Source organism: Salminus brasiliensis, chromosome 12, assembly GCF_030463535.1.
Source record: "Salminus brasiliensis chromosome 12, fSalBra1.hap2, whole genome shotgun sequence".
NCBI lineage: Eukaryota > Metazoa > Chordata > Actinopteri > Characiformes > Bryconidae > Salminus > Salminus brasiliensis.
This window is the reverse complement of record NC_132889.1, coordinates 39,753,592-39,776,091: the sequence shown is the minus strand read 5'-3', so window position 1 is coordinate 39,776,091 and position 22,500 is coordinate 39,753,592. Positions and strand designations below refer to the sequence as shown.

At 47.7% G+C, this 22,500-nt stretch overlaps 1 protein-coding gene across 1 annotated transcript in view; it reads left to right on the top strand.

The window, feature by feature from the left end:
* The window catches only part of prkcbb (protein kinase C, beta b), a 44,410-nt gene that overhangs the window by 16,577 nt on the left and 5,333 nt on the right, over positions 1 to 22,500 (top strand). The window contains 2 exon segments of the mRNA XM_072693951.1: positions 1,400 to 1,507; positions 10,805 to 10,945. Of these exon segments, the coding sequence (XP_072550052.1) occupies positions 1,400 to 1,507; positions 10,805 to 10,945 (249 nt within the window).

Below are 22,500 nucleotides of genomic sequence, written 5' to 3'. Positions count from 1 at the left end.
GTGTTAAATGTTAGTGTTAAGGGTTATAGTTAGGGTTAAGGGGTAGGGTTTAGTGTTGGGGTAGGGGTTAGTGTTAAGGGTTAAAGTTAGGGTTAAGGGGTAGGGGTTTAGTGTTGGGGTAGGGGTTAGTGTTAAAGGTTAGTGTTAAGGGTTAAAGTTAGGGTTAAGGGGTAGGGGTTAGTGTTGGGGTAGGGGTTAGTGTTAAAGGTTAGTGTTAAGGGTTAAAGTTAGGGTTAAGGTACAGGGTTAGTGTTGGGGTAGGGGTTAGTGTTAAAGGTTAGTGTTAAGGGTTAAAGTTAGGGTTAAGGGGTAGGGGTTAGTGTTAAGGTGCAGGTTGCGTTCTATAGACAGTGTTAGGGGTTAGTGTTAAAGGTTAGTGTTAAGGGTTAAAGTTAGGGTTAAGGGGTAGGGGTTAGTGTTGGGGTAGGGTTAGTGTTAAAGGTTAGTGTTAAGGGTTAAAGTTAGGGTTAAGGTACAGGGTTAGTGTTGGGGTAGGGGTTAGTGTTAAAGGTTAGTGTTAAGGGTTAAAGTTAGGGTTAAGGGGTAGGGGTTAGTGTTAAGGTGCAGGGTTGCGTTCTATAGACAGTGTTAGGGGTTAGTGTTAAAGGTTAGTGTTAAGGGTTTAGAGTTAGGGGTTAAGGGGTATGGGTTAGTGTTGGGGTAGGGTTAGTGTTAAAGGTTAGTGTTAAGGGTTAAGGTGTAGGGGTTAGGGTTAAGGTGCAGGGTTGTGTTCTATAGACAGTGTTAGGGTTAGTGTTAAGGGTTAGAGTTAGGGGTTAGCGTTGGGGTAGGGGTTAGTGTTAAAGGTTAGTGTTAAGGGTTAAAGGTAGGGGTTAGTGTTGGGGTAGGGGTTAGGGTTAAAGGTTAGTGTTAAGGGTTAAAGTTAGGGTAAGGGGTAGGGGTTAGTGTTGGGGTAGGGGTTAGTGTTAAAGGTTAGTGTTAAGGGTTAAAGTTAGGGTTAAGGGGTAGGGGTTAAGGTGCAGGGTTGCGTTCTGTAGACAGTGTTAGGGGTTAGTGTTAAGGGTTAGAGTTAGGGGTTAGTGTTGGGGTAGGGGTTAGTGTTAAAGGTTAGTGTTAAGGGTTAAAGGTTAGTGTTAAGGGTTAAAGTTAGGGTTAAGGGGTAGGGGTTAGTGTTAAGGGTTAAAGTTAGGGTTAAGGGTTAAAGTTAGGGTTAAGGGGTAGGGGTTAGTGTTAAGGGTTAGGGTTAAGGGTTAAAGTTAGGGTTAAGGGGTAGGTGTTAGTGTTAAGGGTTAAAGTTAAGGTCAAGTGAGCGTGGATGAGGTTTCTATAAATCTCTCTCTCTCTCTCTCTCTCTGTCTCTCTCTCTCTCTCTTCTCTCTCTCTCTCTCTGTCTCTCTCTCTCTCTCTCTCTCTTTCTCTCTTTCTGTCTCTCTCTTAGCCCCCGTTTGATGGTGAGGATGAGGATGAGCTGTTTCAGTCCATCATGGAGCATCATGTGTCCTATCCTAAGTCCATGTCTAAAGAAGCTGTGGGCATCTGTAAAGGGGTAAGACCCTCCACCTTCATTCTGCCGCGCTGTGTACCGTACACACTCCCAGTACAACCAAAACAACTGTCTCACACAGTGATCAGATTTCAGTCTGACTAACTGGAGACTCGTTTGGCTACCCATGTGGTTAAAATCTGAAGAGTCAGAGTCAGAATCAGAGTCAGAATCAGAGTCAGAGTCTGGATGGGAAGAGCAACAGTTCTTTAAACCTGCTGTTTTCACTCTTTCTGAATTCATTTTACTGGAACGTGTGTACGAGAGTGGGTGAGTGAGAGAGTGGGTGAGTGGGTGAGTATGAGAGTGAGAGAGTGGGAGAGTATGAGAGTGAGAGAGTGGGAGAGTATGAGAGTGAGAGAGTGGGAGAGTATGAGAGGGGGTGAGTGGGAGAGTATGAGAGTGAGAGAGTGGGAGAGTATGAGAGTGGGTGAGTGGGAGAGTATGAGAGTGAGAGAGTGGGTGAGTGAGAGAGTGGGTGAGTGAGAGAGTGGGTGAGTGGGAGAGTATGAGAGTGAGAGAGTGGGAGAGTATGAGAGAGAGTGGGAGAGTATGAGAGTGAGAGAGTGGGTGAGTGGGTGAGTATGAGAGTGAGAGAGTGGGAGAGTATGAGAGGAGAGAGTGGGAGAGTATGAGAGTGAGAGAGTGGGTGAGTATGAGAGTGGGAGAGTATGATAGTGAGAGAGTGGGTGAGTGGGTGAGTATGAGAGTGGGTGAGTATGAGAGAGAGAGTGGGTGAGTGGGAGAGTATGAGAGAGAGAGTGGGAGAGTGAGAGAGTGGGTGAGTATGAGAGTGGATGAGTGGGTGAGAATGAGAGTGGGTGAGTGGGAGAGTATGAGAGTGGGTGAGTGGGAGAGTATGAGAGTGGGAGAGTATGAGAGTGAGAGAGTGGGAGAGTATGAGAGAGAGTGGGAGAGTATGAGAGTGAGAGAGTGGGTGAGTGGGTGAGTATGAGAGTGGGTGAGTGGGAGAGTATGAGAGTGAGAGAGTGGGAGAGTATGAGAGTGAGAGAGTGGGTGAGTTTGAGAGTGGGAGAGTATGATAGTGAGAGAGTGGGTGAGTGGGTGAGTATGAGAGAGAGAGTGGGTGAGTGGGAGAGTGAGAGAGTGGGTGAGTATGAGAGTGGGTGAGTATGAGAGAGTGAGAGAGTGGGAGAGTGAGAGAGTGGGTGAGTATGAGAGTGGATGAGTGGGAGAGTATGAGAGTGGGAGAGTATGAGAGTGGGAGAGTATGAGAGTGAGAGAGTGGGAGAGTATGAGAGTGGGTGAGTGGGTGAGTATCAGAGTGGATGAGTGGGTGAGAATGAGAGTGGGTGAGTATGAGAGAGAGAGTGGGTGAGTGGGAGAGTATGAGAGTGAGAGAGTGGGTGAGTATGAGAGTGGGTGAGTATGAGAGAGAGAGTGGGTGAGTGGGAGAGTATGAGAGTGAGAGAGTGGGTGAGTATGAGAGTGGGTGAGTATGAGAGAGAGTGGGTGAGTGAGAGAGTGGGAGAGTGAGAGAGTTGGTGAGTGGGAGAGTGAGAGAGTGGGAGAGTGAGAGAGTGGGTGAGTGGGAGAGTATGAGAGTGGGTGAGTGGGAGAGTATGAGAGTGGGAGAGTATGAGAGTGAGAGAGTGGGAGAGTATGAGAGTGGATGAGTGGGTGAGAATGAGAGTGGGAGAGTAAGAGAGTGGGAGAGTATGAGAGTGAGAGAGTGGGAGAGTATGAGAGTGAGAGAGTGGGTGAGTGGGTGAGTATGAGAGTGGATGAGTGGGTGAGAATGAGAGTGGGTGAGTGGGAGAGTATGAGAGTAGGAGAGTATGAGAGTGGGTGAGTATGAGAGTGGATGAGTGGGTGAGAATGAGAGTGGGTGAGTGGGTGAGAATGAGAGTGGGAGAGTGGGTGAGTGGGAGAGTATGAGAGTGACAGAGTGGGTATGAGAGTGGGTGAGTATTAGAGTGAGAGAGTGGGAGAGTATGAGAGTGAGAGAGTGGGTGCGTATGAGAGTGGGTGAGTGGGTGAGAATGAGAGTGGGTGAATGGGAGAGTAAGAGAGAGAGAGTGGGTGAGTATGAGAGTGAGAGAGTGGGTAAGTGGGAGAGTATGAGAGTGGGTGAGTGGGAGAGTATGAGAGTGGGTGAGTATGAGAGTGGGTGAGTGAGTGAGTATGAGAGTGGGAGAGTATGAGAGTGGGTGAGTGGGAGAGTATGAGAGTGGGTGAGTGGGAGAGTGAGTGGGAGAGTATGAGAGGGGGTGAGTGGGAGAGTATGAGAGTATGAGAGTGGGTGAGTGGGAGAGTATGAGAGTGGGTGAGTGGGAGAGTGAGTGGGAGAGTATGAGAGGGGGTGAGTGGGAGAGTATGAGAGGGGGTGAGTATGAGAGTATGAGAGGGGGTGAGTGGGAGAGTATGAGAGTGGGTGAGTGGGAGAGTATGAAGGGGGTGAGTGGGAGAGTATGAGAGTGGGTGAGTGGGAGAGTATGAGAGGGGGTGAGTGGGAGAGTATGAGAGGGGGTGAGTATGAGAGTATGAGAGGGGGTGAGTGGGAGAGTATGAGAGGGGGTGAGTGGGAGAGTATGAGAGTATGAGAGTGGGTGAGTGGGAGAGTATGAGAGTGGGTGAATGGGAGAGTGAGTGGGAGAGTATGAGAGTGGGTGAGTGGGAGAGTGAGTGGGAGAGTATGAGAGTGAGAGAGTGGGTGAGTGGGAGAGTGAGTGGGAGAGTATGAGAGTGGGTGAGTGGGAGAGTGAGTGGGAGAGTATGAGAGTGAGAGAGTGGGTGAGTGGGAGAGTATGAGAGTGGGTGAGTGAGAGAGTGGGAGAGTATGAGAGTGGGTGAGTGGGAGAGTATGAGAGGGGGTGAGTGGGAGAGTATGAGAGTGGGTGAGTGGGAGAGTATGAGAGGGGGTGAATGGGAGAGTATGAGAGGGGGTGAATGGGAGAGTATGAGAGTGGGTGAGTGGGTGAGTGGGAGAGTGAGTGGGAGAGTATGAGAGTGGGTGAGTGGGTGAGTGGGAGAGTATGAGAGTGGGTGAGTGGGAGAGCAGGCGTGAGCAGGTGGGCGTGTTTTATCATGTGACTGTCTCCACCTGCAGTTTCTGTGCAGTGAGTGTTTCTGCTGCTTATTTGACCCTCAGCTCTTCTGCTGCTTGTCTAACAGTCCATGGTTCTGGTTCTGAGATTTCTGGCCTGTTTTGGCTCCAAACAGGAGCTGAACACTAGTCATTAACACGTCGCCTTTGATTGGCTGTTGACTGACTTGAACACTGTGCTGCTCAGGTTGTGTAGAGTAGGGCGGTCGCCACTGTCACCGCTAATCAGATGTTGAACCCGGTCCAGGTTTCTTTTTAATTTTACCCAAGTTAAGATCCCAAGTACCCAGCCCACTCCTTACAGCTGACCCCCATCACATCGAGTTCAGACCTCCGCACCACCTCTGTGCTCCGGCAGCCAGTCAGAGGTCCAGAAAGTAAGAATCCTGGAGTAAGAAGCTGTTGGGACAAAATCCTGGAGCAGATTTTTATTTTCTTGACCAGGACTTACCATTTCTCTCCACAGCCGTCAGTCTGTATGAACGGTCATCTGACTGACCCTCTGTTTAAAGCTATTTCTCTCAGTATGATCAGCTCTCTCGCCCGCTCTCTCTCTCTCTCTCTGACCCCACACTCAGCTTTAATGAGAGCACTGTCGTCTCTACTTACGATCAGTGCTCAGAAAATCAGCTAGCCTAGCCTGCCGTCCACCTCCTCACACACACACACACACACACACACACACACACCTGATCGCCCTGTATTTCTCTCTTTCTCTCTCTGTAATGCTGGAATTCAGACGGCTTTGAAGTGATTAAATAAATGATGAATATTAATAACGTCGTAAAGAAAACAGTCCTGCCTGTTCTCTCCGCCGCCGTGGGGGTGGAGAGCAGAGCGGCTGAAGGAGACAGAGGAGAGAAGAGCTGATGGAGGGCTGAAAGGTGAGCGACTGCTGGGAGAGACCCAGGTGGTCTCTGCGGGGGGAGACGGGACGTCACATGGCTGTTATCAGCGGATTTTCCTCGGCTTTGATCAGAAGCGGCCCGGCGGCACCTCACTGCGGCAGAGTTTGGACAAAAGGAGCCACTCTCAGAGGAGAGAGAGAGGGGGAAAGGAGAAAGAGGGCGAGCAGGTGTCTCTAAAGGGACCTGCACGCTAGCACATTCATGCTAATGCCCGTATTAAATAATGAATGGGACGGACACGCTCAGAATCCCAATACTCCTGCCTCTGCTCGGAGTGCCTTCATGAAAATGTAGTGCCTCAGAACATTCCAGAAATTCCACCCGTGTTCCTCGCCACCAGTCCGGCCCATGGAGATTTCACAGGGTCTTAATTAACATCCGCGAAATTTGAACTTCAGTGGGATTTGATTAGACGGTGCATCTTCCCCAGAAGTTCCTAAATCCTGCTGTCATCACTGTCATCTTCTGGTCATCTCTTTTCACTGCCCCGGGACATTCCTGATAAAAGACTAAAAGTTCCAGCATCTCCACTTGCGCCATCGCTGCCTCCATCTACTAGCTGCCTCCATCCACCAGCTGCCTCCACCACCAGCTGCCATATCCATGCTCATTAACTCTGATTCCATCATTCCTACTTCCATCATCCCAGCATTCGTCATCTAGGTTTCCATCCTCCGTGCCTCTGTTATCCCTGCTTCCCTCATTCCCGCTTCTATCTCTGCTTCTACCATCCCCACCCCTTCATCATCCTTACCTCCACCATCCCCGCCTTCATCATCCCCACCTCCACCATCCCTGTCTTCATCATCTCTGCCTCCACCATCCCTGCCTTTATCATCCCCGCCTTTATCATCCCCACCTCCACCATCCCCGCCTTTATCATCCCCACCTCCACCATCCCTGCCTTCATCATCCCCACCTCCACTATCCCCGTCATCATCCCCACCTACACCATCCCTGCCTTCATCATCTCCGTCTCCACCATTCCGCCTTTATCATCCCCACCTCCACCATCCCCGCCTTCATTATCTCCGTCTCCACCATTCCGCCTTCATCATCCCCACCTCCACCACCCCCACATTCATCATCTCCGCCTCCACCATTCCCGCCTTCATCATCCCCACCTCCACCACCCCCGCCTTTATCATCCCCGCCTTCATCATCCCCACCTCCACCACCCCCGCCTTTATCATCCCCGCCTTCATCATCCCCACCTCCACCATCCCTGCCTTCATCATCCCCACCTCCACCATCCCTGCCTTCATCCCCACCTCCACAATCCCCGCCTTCATCATCCCCACCTCCACCATCCCTGCTTTCATCACCCCCACCTCCACCATCCCTGCCTTCATCCCCACCTCCACCATCCCCGCCTTCATCATCCCCACCTCCACCATCCCTGCTTTCATCATCCCCACCTCCACCATCCCTGCCTTCATCCCCACCTCCACCATCCCCGCCTTCATCATCCCCACCTCCACCATCCCTGCTTTCATCACCCCCACCTCCACCATCCCTGTTCCTGAGTCTGAAGACCTCCCCCACAGTGCTTAACTCTACTACAGGAGAGGTAAATGAGTTCCTGCAGTTCTGAAGGCAGATTGGAGAACCGTGTTGGTCTGAGTTCAGTGTGTAAGTGTTTGGAGCGCTACAGAGGAGTGGTGAAATATGTATGAGGAGTTTCCCTCGCACAAGTGGAGCGATCGCTCTTCCAGCTTTGTAGCTGAATGACTAATGCAGCTGGTCGCTGTGCCTTCACATGCAGAACCCACACTGTGTCAGAACCGGAGAGCTAATGCTGAGCCTGACTGTAGGAGAACCCAGTGGTGGAGATCCTCTCTGTGGAGTGGTTTCCTGGTTCGGTTGGAACTTGGACAAGCCAATAAAATCCTTCAGTGCTCTTCGTTGACCTCATTGCTTTGGACCAGTGACTCACTGACTCTGACTCTGACTTATTCTCTGACTCTGACTCTTTCTCTGAGTCTGACCAACTCGGAATGTGTGTGTGTGTGTGTGTGTTAGCTGCTGATGATTAATGCTGATCTGTACTGATGTGTGTGTGTGTGCGTGTGTGTGTGTGTGTGTGTGTGTGTGTGTGTGTTTGTGAGGGACAGAATTGTTGGCACCCTGTGTGTTAATTGAATATACGATGCTAAACAGCGGAAGAGCTGTCAGATAAGTTTTAATTACAGCTGTTGGGACGGGGTGGTGTGCTTCTGTGGTGTGTGTGTGTGTGTGTGTGTGTGTATGTGTGTGCTTAGCGCTAATTGGAGTGTATTATCAGTGCTGATGGTGTGCAGCTGCAGTGTGAGTGGATTAGTGGAGAGACTGAGTGTGTGATAGCGAGGATATGGACATAGGCCCACACACACACCCACACACACATACACACACAGACACACATACACACACACACACTTTAGAGTGTGAGATTTATACAGCGGGACTCAGGATATGAGCTTTACAGAACGCTGGTAAATATCTCTGTGTGTGTGTGTGTGTGTGTGTGTGAGTTTCTACAGCCAATAAAAATAAACACTAGAAACAAATTAGCCACCATGCTAATGCTAACACCCAGCTAATCTATTCTATCAGTGTAACACACACACACTCACATACACACACACCAAGGAACCAATACCCAAACAGAGAACCATTCTAGGAGCACAGGAAGAGCAACTGACCAACCAATACTGAAAGGGAGAAGCTGCTTAGATCCATAAGGAAGGAACACTAAGAGAACCGAGTCTTCTGGTTCTGTAGTGGATCATGATGCAGACTATAATCAATATTCAATATTCAATAAAAACTGATTCAGGTTGGAGAACTCGGGTTCGGGTTCTCTATTCTGCTTTGGATTTTGGTTCTGTTCTCTGTGCGTTGATTTTGTGTGTTGAGTGTGAGTGTGTGAGTGTGAGTGTGTGAGTGTGTGTGTGTGTGTGTGTGTGTGATCTAGCCTCTGCTTTGCCTGAATCTGTCAGCAGTGTGTTAGCTCAGGGTGCTGATAGACCAGGACAGGCAGGTGTGTGAGAATGCACCTGGGTGGGCTGATACCAACAGCTGCTCCATCACACACACACACACACACACACACATATACAGGGCCAGATGTGCTGGGCAGTGTTTTGGAAGCAGGTAATTATGATGGTGAGGAGTATAATAATATTATATTAGAATCATATTTTAATACATTTGTTAAATGGCAACAACACAGATGTGAAGACCACCGACCTAACCGTGGAAATAACCTCCCTTGGGTGGGATGACAGTAGTGAGGGGTCGTGGAGTGGACTGTCCTAGGGTGATGTCGTCGTTCCGCTCTGGTATCAGTGACCCGTGGGGAAACACTGCTATGCTGTTGGGAGGAGCTCACTGTGCGAGTCTCAGATGATGGTTCAGCTGCAGCTCACTGCTGCTCTCGCGTATTTCTATGTGCAGGAAACCCTGTCACATGGCATCTGTGACGTCATGAGTTCATTCCAAACCAGGGATGCTCCTGTTCTGATGTAACTGTGTGTGTGTGTGTATATATATACACATATATGTGTATTCACATACACATTCCTGTTCCACATATACAGTCATATTTATTCATTATTAATATATAAGCTTAAATCAGCAGCTTCAGGATCATGCTGATGCTCCACTGGCTGAACTGAACAGGGAGAAGGGCGTCTCCGTCATTCCCACTCCGGGCCGGAGCACTGCTGCTACTGCACTATGGAGGTTTGGTGGTGGAGCTGCAGCAGGAGAACCTCTCTCCAGAACTGCTGTGTAACGCTGCAGAACCCATAGAGTCATATTCGTGTAAAATCCTGTAGTGTTACTCTACCACCTCCGCCCACATGCTGCTCCACCTTCAGATCAAGCTTCTGCAGCTCTCACACTGTCCAGAAATGCAGGTGTACAGCTGTGCATGAGGGGGCGCTCACAGCCTGATCTGTATTTACTGCAGTGGAGTAAAACCGATTTACACTCTCCACCTGTAGGGGGAGCCCAGGAGCAGATATTCTCCCATTATGCTGCGTTTATAGATCTAGCCCTGTGTCCAGAGAGTAAAAACCCACCCCAGGATTTTGGGCATGGGTGGCTCTGCTGTAGGCAGAATCATGGGGTGGATCTTTACTCTCTGGACTTGGAGTTAGCACCTCTGATGGGATGATACTGTATCGACACTCACCATTACTTGCACACACACACACACACACTGTGGGTGGTGTATTGTACACTGAGCTGCCATATGCATTAATGATGATGATGAAGATGGACTGCTGAGGGCACTGAAGCACAAAGCTCTGAGCCAGGCCTGAACCTGTGTGTGTGTGTGTGTGTGTGTGTGTGTGTGTGTGTGTGTGTGTGTTAGGGTTAAACTCGGGCAGTCACTACATAAAGAGCTGAAAAGACTTTTTCTTCTTTCATCAATATTTTATACACAACCTCAGACAAAAAAGCAGCAAGTTGTTCAGATTCACACACACACACACTCACACACACACACACACTAACGCCACTCACTGGAATAAAATAGTCAAACGGTTTAGTGTTATTCAGCTTTCTACTGGGGCATGAAACACTTCAGCTACAGACGCCTTTACTGAGCCCATTAAACTGCTGTAGGCTCAATGGGTGGAGCTAAACTGCTGTAGGCTGAATGGGTGGAGCTAAACTGCTGTAGGCTGAATGGGCGGAGCTAAACTACTGTAGGCTGAATGGGCAGAGCTAAACTGCTGTAGGCTGAATGGGCAGAGCTAAACTACTGTAGGCTGAATGGGCGGAGCTAAACTACTTTACGCTGAATGGGCAGAGCTAAACTACTTTAGGCTGAATGGGCGGAGCTAAACTACTGTAGGCTGAATGGGCGGAGCTAAACTACTGTACGCTGAATAGGCAGAGCTAAACTGCTGTAGGCTGAATGGGCGGAGCTAAACTACTGTAGGCTGAATGGGCAGAGCTAAACTGCTGTAGGCTGAATGGGCGGAGCTAAACTACTGTAGGCTGAATGGGCAGAGCTAAATTGCTGTAGGCTGAATGGGCGGAGCTAAACTACTGTAGGCTGAATGGGCAGAGCTAAACTGCTGTAGGCTGAATGGGCAGAGCTAAATTGCTGTAGGCTGAATGGGCGGAGCTAAACTACTGTAGGCTGAATGGGCGGAGCTAAACTACTGTAGGCTGAATGGGCAGAGCTAAACTGCTGTAGGCTGAATGGGCAGAGCTAAACTGCTGTAGGCTGAATGGGCGGAGCTAAACTACTGTAGGCTGAATGGGCGGAGCTAAACTACTGTAGGCTGAATGGGCAGAGCTAAACTGCTGCTGTGTGCGTTACAGTTGATGACTAAGCATCCTGGGAAGCGTCTGGGCTGCGGTCCGGAAGGCGAACGGGACATCCGGGAGCACGGCTTCTTCCGCTACATGGACTGGGAAAAACTGGAGAACAAAGAGGTTCAACCACCATTCAAACCTAAAGCTGTAAGTCTGAACACACACACACATACACACAGACAGCCTAACACACACACACACCCTCTGAGGCTGTGTGTTGGAGACTGATGTTGGTTACTTCATACAGCTGTTTCAGCCAGAGGAGGCAAATCCTGAGCTGCAGCCGATCATCATGGCAGGTGGATCAGCTTGGGTGGATTTTTACTTTCTGGACCTGGATTTGCCACTTTTGCTTTCAGCCTCATTGGGGTTCTCTTTTTGGGAGAACCGTGTTTGCAGTAAACTGGTGATTTCTGACAGTGAGGTATGACGACAATGACGACTGACGGGTCACTGAAGCTCCGTGGAGCTGGAACCTATTCACTGTTTAGTGCACTATGATGTAGTGGAAAAAAACCAGCACACTCTTCAAACGACATACATGCTAATGTTGCTAAAAGTGAATGGAAGCTAGTAGTCACCAGTTTGCATGGTTGGTCATTGGAATAATGCTTTTCTGTGACTATTCACTTCTATTTACTATTAGCAACATTAGCATTATTGACTGAACCATTCCTGAGCCAAGGTCTTTACACGGTCTGTCTGATCTAGTCATGTTTGATGTACACCGATCAGCCACAACATTAAAGCTACTGACAGGTGAGGTGAAGAACTGGTGATCTGGTGACTCCTGACGAGGAGCAGATCTTTAAGGCCGTAAGTGAACGGTCAGTTCCTAAAGGTGATCAAGGTGATGAAGGTGAAAAATGTACAAGACACTTTAACAAGAACCGAACTGTGATGTTCTAGATAATGACTGGGTCAGAACATCTCCAGAACATCAGGCAGGTCTTGTGGAGTGTTCCCAGTATGCAGTGGTCAGAACCTGCCAAAAGTGCTCCAAGGAAGGACAACCAGTGAACCATGGGTGCCCAAAGCTCATTGATGATAATGGAGGCCCCGCCCACCTCTCAACTTACAGGACTTAAAGGATCTGCTGATAACATTAGTCTTGGTGCCAGAGACCACATGACGTCTTAAATGGTCAGATCTGTTGTGGTGGCACCAGGGGGGCCTACCTACACAATATCAGGTAATAATGTTGTGGCTGATCAGTGTATAAATTTGTAGTGATTGGATGGAAGACAGAATCATATATGTGGTTCTTCATCACTGTTCTCTACACTGGACAAGGAAATGACCCCTAATGGAGCACTGTGTACAGGAGGGCAGTATTTTAGGGATGCTATGACCCTAATCACTAATACCTGCACTGGAGCACTATCTAGAACACTACTGTAGCGCAGTGGAATGTGGAATGTGGTGGAGGAGCTGTTTGAGATGCAGAACAGTCTGAGATTAGGCAGCAGCTCCTTGTTGGTGTAACAGGACTCCAGAGGAAGGAACGGATTGGCTTTGTTAGTGTCCAGCGGAAGGCTGGAGGCAGTGTGTGTCAGGGCGAGGAGGATTCTTAGCCTCTCTCAGACTTAATGAGGGAAACTCTGTCTCTCGCTCTATCTGAGGGAACTGTCAGACTCTCTCTCCTCCTTCTGTCTGCTCTCAGAGGTCCTGGAGGAACACTGAGATGTTTAGGTGTAGAACTGAGTGTGTGTGTGTGTGTGTGTGTGTGCGGGTGTGTTTAATGTGTCCGTGAGGAAGTTGGGATATTACAGTTTTAACTGCAGTCTGACGAAGAGATGAAACATGATCTCATCACCTCTGGAACTGCAGGACTGACCCCATACTGAACACTCCTGACCCTGTCAGACTGGCCCGGCCTCCTCCTCCTCCTCACAGCTCTGGGTTTTGACTCTGTAGGAGTTCTGATCTGAGCTAGGTTCTGTCCTTCTGTCAGATGTCCTGAGCTGTTCCATCGCTCTCTGGTTATATAAGTCTCAGAAATGTGCTATTAGAACTAATCTGATTATTAATATTTATTTATTAATAGGCACGGTAAGGTAGGAACGACCCTGTACTCAGGGTCATTTGAAGGACACTTAAGTGGATGGGAAGCATCTGAAGGACATTCAGAGTGAATGGTGGAATTGGGGAGGGCTGGAGTACTCCTGTGGGTTCCTTTATAAAGAGGTTCTTTAGAAGACAGATGTAAACGTCTGTCAGGGTGGAGCTTTATCGGGTTCCTCTCTCCTTTTATTTGGTTCTGTAATGTCTTTGTCAGAAAGAGGAGTGTGAGCTGCAGACTTCATCTCAGCAGGCCGGGACTGGAGTGTGAAGAGAAAAACTGACCCACTGTAACAGACTGACTGCAACAAAGATTGACTGAAACAGACTGACACAAACACAGACTGACTAAAGAAACATAAGAACCTAAGAAACACAGACTGACTAGAATACAGACCTGAGAAACACAGACTGACAGAAACAGACTGACTAGAATACAGACCAACAGAAACACAGACTGACTAAAACACAGACTGACTAGAATACAGACCTGAGAAACACAGACTGACTAAAACATATACTGACTTAAACACAGACTGACTTAAACACAGACTGACTAAAATATAGACCATAAGAAACACAGACTGACAGAAGCACAGACCTCTCTCTCTCTCTGTAGCTCTCTCTCACACTTTATCTCTCTCTCTCCCCTCCCCCCATGCTGCAGTCGTGTCGGAGGTGAAGGGGAGGAGAGATGAGGGAAAAGCCACTGCTGTTTCTTGGAAAAGCGAGAGAGTGTGAGGAAGAGATAGCGAGTGAGAGAGCGTAGGTGGAGAGGGAGTTTGCAGGGGAGGCACGGCGGTGTGTGTGTGTGTGTGTGTGTGTGTGTGTGTGTGTGTGTAGAGCTGTAAATGGTCATTGTTTAGCACTTCTGTCACACGTCCGGATGCAGTAAACGCTCTCCTGCCGTCTGATCTTAATCACAGCGGACAGACAGATCTATGAGGACACTGAAAAGCTTTTGCCTGAGTTTCTGATGGAGGAGGAAGTACTGGAGTCACGGACTGTAGAACAGAGGGTCCAGCCTATTTTCTTCACATAGGCTGAGGAGCTCCCTGACCAGAATCTGTATTAAATCCATATCTTTTCCACAGAGATATTCCATATAATAAGGCCTGCTGAGTCTACGTGCATCAAAATCAACACAGTAAAGACATTACTCTGGCAGTTTCCTGCTCAAGCATATCTGAGTCACCTCACCCAGTTAATTGGCAGGTTTAGTGGGTGTGTCAGAGCAGGAGAATCAGCTAACTTTGCTCCGGCCCTCGGCTCCCCATCCCTGCCTAATGAGTCACTCACCCTACCAAGTCTGAGGAGCCATTGACTCTACTAAGGAACAACTGACCCTAATACGTCTGAGAAACCATTGACCCTACTGAGTCTGAAGAGCCATTGACTACTGAGTCTGAAGAGCCATTGACTCTACTGAGTCTGAAGAGCCATTGACTACTGAGTCTGAAGAGCCATTGACTCTACTGAGTCTGAAGAAACAATGACTCTTCTGAGTCTGAAGAAACAATGACTCTTCTGAGTCTGAAGAGCCATTGACTCTACTGAGTCTGAAGAGCCATTGACTCTACTCAGTCTGAAGAGCCATTGACTGTACTGAGTCTGAAGAGCCATTGACTGTACTGAGTCTGAAGAGCCATTGACTCTACTGAGTCTAAAGGAGCCAGGAGGATCAGGGAAAGTACAAAACTGCACAGGAATCCAGGCTGTCCAGGACCTGAGTTCCCCACTCCGGTGGCTTCTCAGACTCTCTACTGTCAGAGCTTTAAGACCAGGATCATCACTGGCTCCTAGACTGAAAAAGTTCAGTGGGTCCACAATTCCAATGGCAGTGGAGTCTACAGTTCATTATACAGAGTCTGAAGAAGCACTGACCCTGCCAAGTCTGAAAAACTATTGACCTCTTTGACCATGAGGAGCTGATGACTCTGCTGAGTCTGATATTTTCATATTATCAAAAACTTCTGTTCCTCTTCCGAAAGGTAGCATAAGCCTCAGGCCTCAAACTCACATTCAAATGAAATATTAAGGTGTGTTCAGCGGGGCAGCGGGGCAGCTGGCTGCTCTACTGGACTCTTAATTGTTTTTAAATTGGAGTGGCTGATGTACACAGATGCCACCGAGTGTGATTTAACGCGTTTGCCTGCCCTCATCTCACCCCAGTGCGCACTTGCATTTGTCAGTGCAATGCTTGGAGCATCTTTCAGACCTCTAATCAGTGCGGTACGCTGTGTGTGTGTGTTATTTTGTCGGCTCCAAATCCCCCCCTGAATGATGGAAACACATCTTGTGGTTGAGGGACAGTGGGCTGCTCAAAACTGCCGCTTTTATTAAAAAAGGTCAACGCGAGGCCAAAGCTGCTTAAAGGGGCTTTCTGGACAGAGTGAAGATCGTATCTCTGTATATGTTGTAAACATGCCTACGACCACAGCAGTAGGGTTCTGTTAGTACTGAAAAAGGGTTCCTTGACTAATAGTTCCAGTGGTGCCTTTTTGGTTAAAGAAGCATCTACAATTTACAGAATCTTTCATGCAATTAAAGGATGCATAAAGTACAAACTATATACCGGAACCACATGATAACTCAAGCAACCACTTGACTGCATGAATGGTTCTTTGGCTGATTAAATTGTACAAGGGCAATGTCTTGTAGATGGTTCTGTATAGCACTATGATGTGACAGTGAGTCAGAGAACCCCTTTTCTGTCCTATATAGAACGTTTTAGAATATACATTGAAGGGACCTGACATTCACTTACACAGGACAAACACTCATAGTTCACTGTTTCAAAGAACCCTTTGGGAGTCGCTGTGGTGGCTTGTTCACCCTGACTTAACTAGTCTTACACCTTTTACACTCTTAACTTTTACACCCTTAAAAGGGGGTTCTTCAAGGGTTCATAGTAAAGACAAACAGTTCTTTAAGCGGTAAGGGTTCTATATGAAACCCTTGAAGAATCACCCTCTATGTAGTCCGGAGTGTCAGGCACGAGATTCTGGGCTAATGGTGAGATCAGGAGAACAAGGTCATTCAGCTCCAGCCTGGTCACTCCGTGCTGGGGGAGGGGAGGGGAGGGCAGAGCGGTGTCTGGAGAGGTTTTAGCTCCAGTGGACTTTCAGTAATGCTTTGAGGAGCGGCACAGTAGACACCAGATACGCAGTTCCTGGAGGGAGCTATTGGTGATATTAGTGTTCTGATCTGGTGTAGAGGAACCATAAACAGACATCATCCCAAACAGCAGAAGCTAACAAAGGCTTTAAGTCCAGTCTGCTGTGGGGAGGGGGCTGGTGTTGTCCACTACACTACAGCAGTGGCATTTGTTTGGTCGGTGCAGCTGGTTGTAATGGTCTGTTCATCTAGAACCGTGCTGAGATGGCCAGAGTGAAAGATTTGCTATCGATGTTCTTCTGAAGACGTCACAAGGTTTGAAATGTGCAGGTGTGTGTACCGCTGCTCTAAATGCTGATATCGATGTGTTAACACACTGTTAACATCAGAAGCATACTCATGTCTCAGTGTAGCCCTTCGGACGCCTCCATGCCTCACATTTTGCTTGGTTTGTGCCTTTGGGCTCTCAATCCATCAGCCTCCTCACACTCACGTTCACTCCATCACCTCACCCACATCTCTGACCATCGTTTTTGTGTTCTGTTGTTTTCTGTCTTTCCCGCCATGATTTTTTCCTTCCTCCATCCATCACATGCTTCTCTTGTGTTTTTGTTTTCTTCTCTCCCTCTTGCAGTGCGGCCGGGATGCAGAGAACTTTGACCGCTTTTTCACACGCCATCCTCCGGTTCTCACTCCCCCAGACCAGGAGGTCATCATGAACCTCGACCAAGACGAGTTCGAGGGCTTTTCCTTCATAAACCCTGAATATCCTGCCATGGAAACCCCCAACACCCCACCATAAACCCTCCCCTAAGAGCTACTTCATCCCTCATTCCAGCCAATCCCTCCTCACTTCCATTGGCGTATGACCCCTAGAGGCCGCCAGGCTGTGGTGCATATGAGCATAATAATTAGTCATGTGGCAATATTTAACCAACTACATACGTGTAGATGCATGCAATACTTTGATATAATAGCTAGATAGTCTGATGTTTGGGGCTAATCCCTTATGGAATGTGTTTGCTTTTTTAAACCCAGTGGCTTCTCCATCACTGGCTTTTTCCTCTCCTGTTGCCCTCTATTCCTAGTCTTCTACATGATTTAACCCAAGTCCCGTAGTCGGGTTAGGTGTGTGATTTGCTTAGCTTATCCTTTCGGCGTTTCTGATTCTCCCAGGCTGCATGACTGACGTCCAGGACGGACTTGGCTCACTGCGTCTCTTCAGCAGCATTGTTTGTGATGTTGTGATGAATGTATTTGGATTTCAAAGCCACCTCCTTCCTTTTTGTGTTGTTGTTATTGTTGTTGTTGTTGTTTACCTTTGGTTTTGTTTGCCTGTTTGAGAGAGCCTGTCATTCATGAGCAAGAACGTGCACAACCTCCAAAACCATGTTCTGCATGAGTATTGCTTCCATTGCAACTCCAGTATGTATTACATGAATGGCATCTGAAGGCCAGGCCTGTTCTCCTGCACTCTGACCTGCTGGTGGCAGGTGTTTAAAGCATGCGTGACGGTGACGTCTACAGAATGCCTCTGCATTTTTTAACAGTGCTTGCCTGGATGCAGCTTGCTGCTCGTGGTAACTTCGCTTGTTTCTCTCGTCCACGTTTCCCAACGGCACTGGTCGTCGCCCCCCTCTCGGACGTCCATGCGGTGGGGTTACTCTCCACAGTCTCTGGTGAACCTTCTCCTGTGTGTGGTGACCTCTCCCGCTTGGTTTAGGAGCCAGGCAGAGAGGTGGTCAGTGTGTTCAACAGCGCTACCTCCTCCCAGAGACGACAGTGTGGCGAGGGGGAAACAGGAAGCACTGCGATTGTCAGACAGCGGTCGACCAGATCCTGTGGCCACTCTGATCAGTGGGATTCTCATGAACTACAGTAAGGTCGACCAGGACCAGGTGATCCCAGTTTACAGTTACAGCCATAACAACTCAGGACTCACTGCGGAACCACTCCCAGTAACCAGTCTGTCAGTCAACCAGTTGATGATGATGGCTAACATTGCTAACAAACACTGGCCTCAGACTGTTTACAATGTCATCTCTTTAAACCCTTTAAACTCTTTAAATGCCCTCAAAACGTTACAGTACCTTCTTCTAGCTAAAGTAGCTACAATTAGCTAGTTTGCTCTGTCAGCTGTGAGGCTGACCATCTAAAAGCTTGACGCTCAATCTTTCATTTTGTGTTCAGTAACTGGCACACTGACTTTATTAACGGCCAATCAGAGAACTGTCAGACTGATTAGTGGGAGCGAAGGGAAAGAGGTAGGAGATCATTCCACTGATCGCAGTGCGCCTGCAGCGAAGACCACGGCGTTCCAGCATGTTCCACTCCTGACCTGCAGAACCAACACTGTTGTAGTCTGTAGAGGAAATCAATGTCAGACCGCCTGTTTCCCAACGTTACAGCAGCAGCTCTGCTGTGAAGAACAGACTTCTGTACTGGACTGAAAACATGGACCGTATCTCAGATGTGGTCTGAGTGGTCAGGATGGTTGTGGACTGCGGGTTTCAGGTGTAGAGGAAGGACAGGGACTGTTCTAGCAATAACAATAGCAGCATGTGGGACCATTACACATAACTACCCTTCTGTTAAATATTGGTTAGCTGGTAAAATGATCAATAAGATAACTCTGAACTTCAGCTCTTTTACCATGATGATATCAGACAAAATGATATCAGCTGTATAGTGTTTAGTGCCAGTTATTCAAACCTATAGTTCACTTCAGTTAGTGTCAGTGTCAGTGATAACTGGTCAGGTGACCCCAGTCGCTATGATTAGTCAGTTTTTTTAGTTACTTGAATTTGTTTGATTTTACTATCAGTGATAGATTTTTTATATAATTCAGGCCTTAAAACATTTGATTATTTGATTATTTGATTATTCAATCAGGAGCAAAATGCTTCTATCAGTCAGAAGTTAAAGATATTTTAAAATAGAAAAGTTCAGCTCCAGTCACAAAATGTTGGCCAGGCTTTAAAAATGGTCTCAGCTTTGAAATCTGTCTCTTTATCAGCATATTGATCAGGCCCTTAAAATATTACTGGATATGCAGATTCTCTACAGCCACACACACTTTTGGTCATACGTCAGATAGAACAGTGGCTGTACTGATGTATACATTAGTCTAACAATTATTATAATATAAACAAACAATACAGAAACATTGAAAGGAAATAAATAAATCAATTTCTCCTTTTTAATTAATGGCAATTTATATTTTATATTTTCTTCTGTTTCTTTCTTAGTAGTGTGTCAGACATAGCACCTAGTTTTAAATGCAGTTTTTCTCCAAATGTTCACATCAGTTGTGTTGTAAAGATAATGCAGACCAACATAATTATTATTATCGGTTATCAGGCCTTTAAATTCAGTAGCGTTATCAGAATCAGCAATAAAAATATCAGGAGTATTTATTTATTACTGGAATCAGGGTCAGGTTCTAAAAATGCTGGTCAGTGTTTTTGGGGAAGATTTCTGAACTTATTAAAACGTTCAGCTTTAAAGATGATCTGGGTCATCAGTCCGTCAGCTCGCAAAGATGATATCAGCTGCTATAATCAATGAACTATCATCTTTAAAAGTAGGGTCAGAAACTAAATGTCCATATTTAGTCAAGCCTAGAAGATCATGTCAGCTAATATTTGGTGGTTCTCAGATTTTTAGCTTCTTAAAACCAGTGACGGTGTGCAGACCTGCAGGGCCGGTAGTCTGAGTAGCTGCAGCAGAGCTGCCCAGGCAGTCGGGACGAAGTCCTGGACGGATTTTTACTTTCTGGACCTGAAGTTTCCATCTCTACCCTCGTCCTGCTCAGACCAGCGAGGTCAGCCCAGTTTAAACCTGTTAAACTCTGTAAAGGTTAAAGGTCAGAATCTCAAAGCATCTCAAAGCATTTCTGCCAAAAGGCCGAGCGTTCTTCAGCGGAGGCTGCGGTTCATCTGTCTCAGACCATCCCGAACCCTGTGTCAAATGTGTGAGCTGTGGCGACGTGGTCAGTATTGAGCGTTAGTGGATGATCTGTGTGTTTTATTGATAACGCATCTCTGAGAGCCGTATAGCGGAGCGGAGAGCTTAGTGCATGTCTACTCAACTCAGACTGTGATTCATAACCAGGTTTTAGACTTTAGATGTGTAGTAGTGTAACAGGGAGTGCTTTAGGCTGTGTGTGTGTGTGTCTGTGTGTGTGTGTGTGTGTGTGTGTATGCTTTATATCATATATGAATGCTTTCATGTGCCAAAGTATTTTCCAGAAGCAAAAACAGAAATTCAATAAATGGGAATCTGTACTGGTTTGTTTTTGTGTATTTTGTGAAGATCCAGATTGTACTGTTACCTGAATACACCTGTTATATGTGTGTGTGTGTGTGTGTGTGTGTGTGTGTGTGTGTTATGGGACTGCACAACAAATATCATACCTGCTGCTACACATAAGAAATGTTCCTGAGAGTTCAGAACTGAATAGTGCACTAAGACTAATACTGACCCCCAGCATTAGTCTGAAGACCTGAAGAACACTCAGCTACACTCACAGTGTACCAGTGTCCTTTAGAGCTCGTCCAGCCTCACAACGGTTGCTATGGAAGTACATGTGAGTGGGTGGAGCCTGGAGAGGTGACTATACTGGGTACCTTCTAGCTAAGTGTGTGAAAAGCAGAGCTTTAAAATAAATAAAAACAGTGAATTAAACTCCACCTCTCTGAGAATACTGATCACTGATTGGCTCTCATCTGGAGTCAATGATTACTACAGTGTTGACTCTAACTCCGCCCCTGGGGGAGTGTTTGAGAGCGCTGTGGTAAAGACTAGCAGTGGCTGTTAAAGTCCTGCCGCTAATCCCCCTCAGCTCGCGCAGTTACGCAACGAAGCGCTAATGTGCTGCTGAACGCTCTTTCGGTTCTGTCCCAATAATCTGGTAAACTTTGTTGTTCTGGTTTATCTCCTGTGCTGTAGCCTCCCCCGTCTGCACACGAGCGCTAATTAATTCTGAATTAGAATGAGTCACAGTGTGTGTTAGTGTAAGTGAGTGTGTGTGTGTGTGTGTGTGTGTGTGTGTGTGTGAGTGAGTGTGTGTGTGTGTGTGTGTGTAAGTGAGTGAGTGTGTGTGTGTGTGTGTGTGTAAGTGAGTGAGTGTGTGTGTGTGTGTGTGAGTGAGTGAGTGTAAGTGAGTGTGTGTGTGTGTAAGTGAGTGAGTGTGTGTGTGTGTGTGTGTAAGTGAGTGAGTGTGTGTGTGTGTGTGTGTGTGTAAGTGAGTGTGTGTGTGTGTGTGTGTTTGGCTTATCAGCAGAAAGCAGGTCAGCGTTTGATTCCGCTGCTGTTCTGCTCGGCGCTGACACCAGCCAGCGGCTAATCCTCTGCTTCCTGAAAAGCTGCGTCTTTAGTGGAGGAAGAAATTTAAAAATCTAGATCGGAATTAAAGCTCAGCCAGACGAGCACCTGGAACCTGGCCTTCCCGACTCTGTCTCCGCTGTTCTCGGCCTGCGGTTCTGCCCCTCTGGACGTTCTGGTGTGGCATGTTCTCCTCAAGCACTACAAAGAAACCTCCACCACCACTCACACGCTCGCTTTCCTGTGGCCCTCATCCATCCCACAATCCCCTCTCACGTCCATCAGCCCCGCCCTCCCAGTCCGGCTAGTGGCGAGTTTTACTGCTCTTCCAGACGAGGGCGAAGTCTCCTATAGTGAAAGCAGGAGGAGAAAATAGAAGAGGGGTCTAGAACCTCTAGAAAGTCACAAGTGATGTTTATTTTGCTCGCACTACCAATCTTCTCTAGAACCTCCAGCCTCTCTAGAATGATGTTTAGGCCGCTCACCCTACTTCTTACAATCACAGCTTATCTAGAACCTAGATATTTATCCTGCTTGTACTACAAATCAAATTCCTAGCCTATCTAGAACCTTAAGAAGAGCTAGAGTGATGTTCAAGTTTCACTCATAGCCACTGCCACTTTTTTATCTAGAACCTCCAGAAAGTTACGACTGGCCCCTGGTTTGTTAGAGCAGAGAAAACACCAGAACCTACCGGATGGGACGCTGCACTGCATGAGCTCAGTGGTCCCCTCTCACCTGTCCAGAACACCTGTCTGTAACAGACACTGAATGGCACTGACCGGCATGGAGGAGACAAGACTGAGCACGACCGGCACGGACGTTTCTCTCACCCGAGTCCAAACAGAGCTGACCTTCTGCCTGCCCAGTGTGTGCTCTAGTACTCTGTCGTTCCACAGAGAGAGAGGAGAACGTTAGAACTGTGTGTTGAGGAACGGCAGCATTAAAGTCAGGCTAGAACCTTGTATCTCCATATCTGCTGTTCTAGTGTTAAACACATGAGCACACCTGCTTCACTGAGCACTGCAGCGCCATCTGTGGGCCGCTTTGGGCTGCCTCTGAGAGAGCTGGGGGTGAAGGCTGTGTCCCGGTACTAAGAGCCTCGTTAACACACTGATCCACTGAACACTGCGTATGAAGTGTTTAAGACCTGTCATTACACATTATTAACATGTCATACATCACCACATGAACAACAG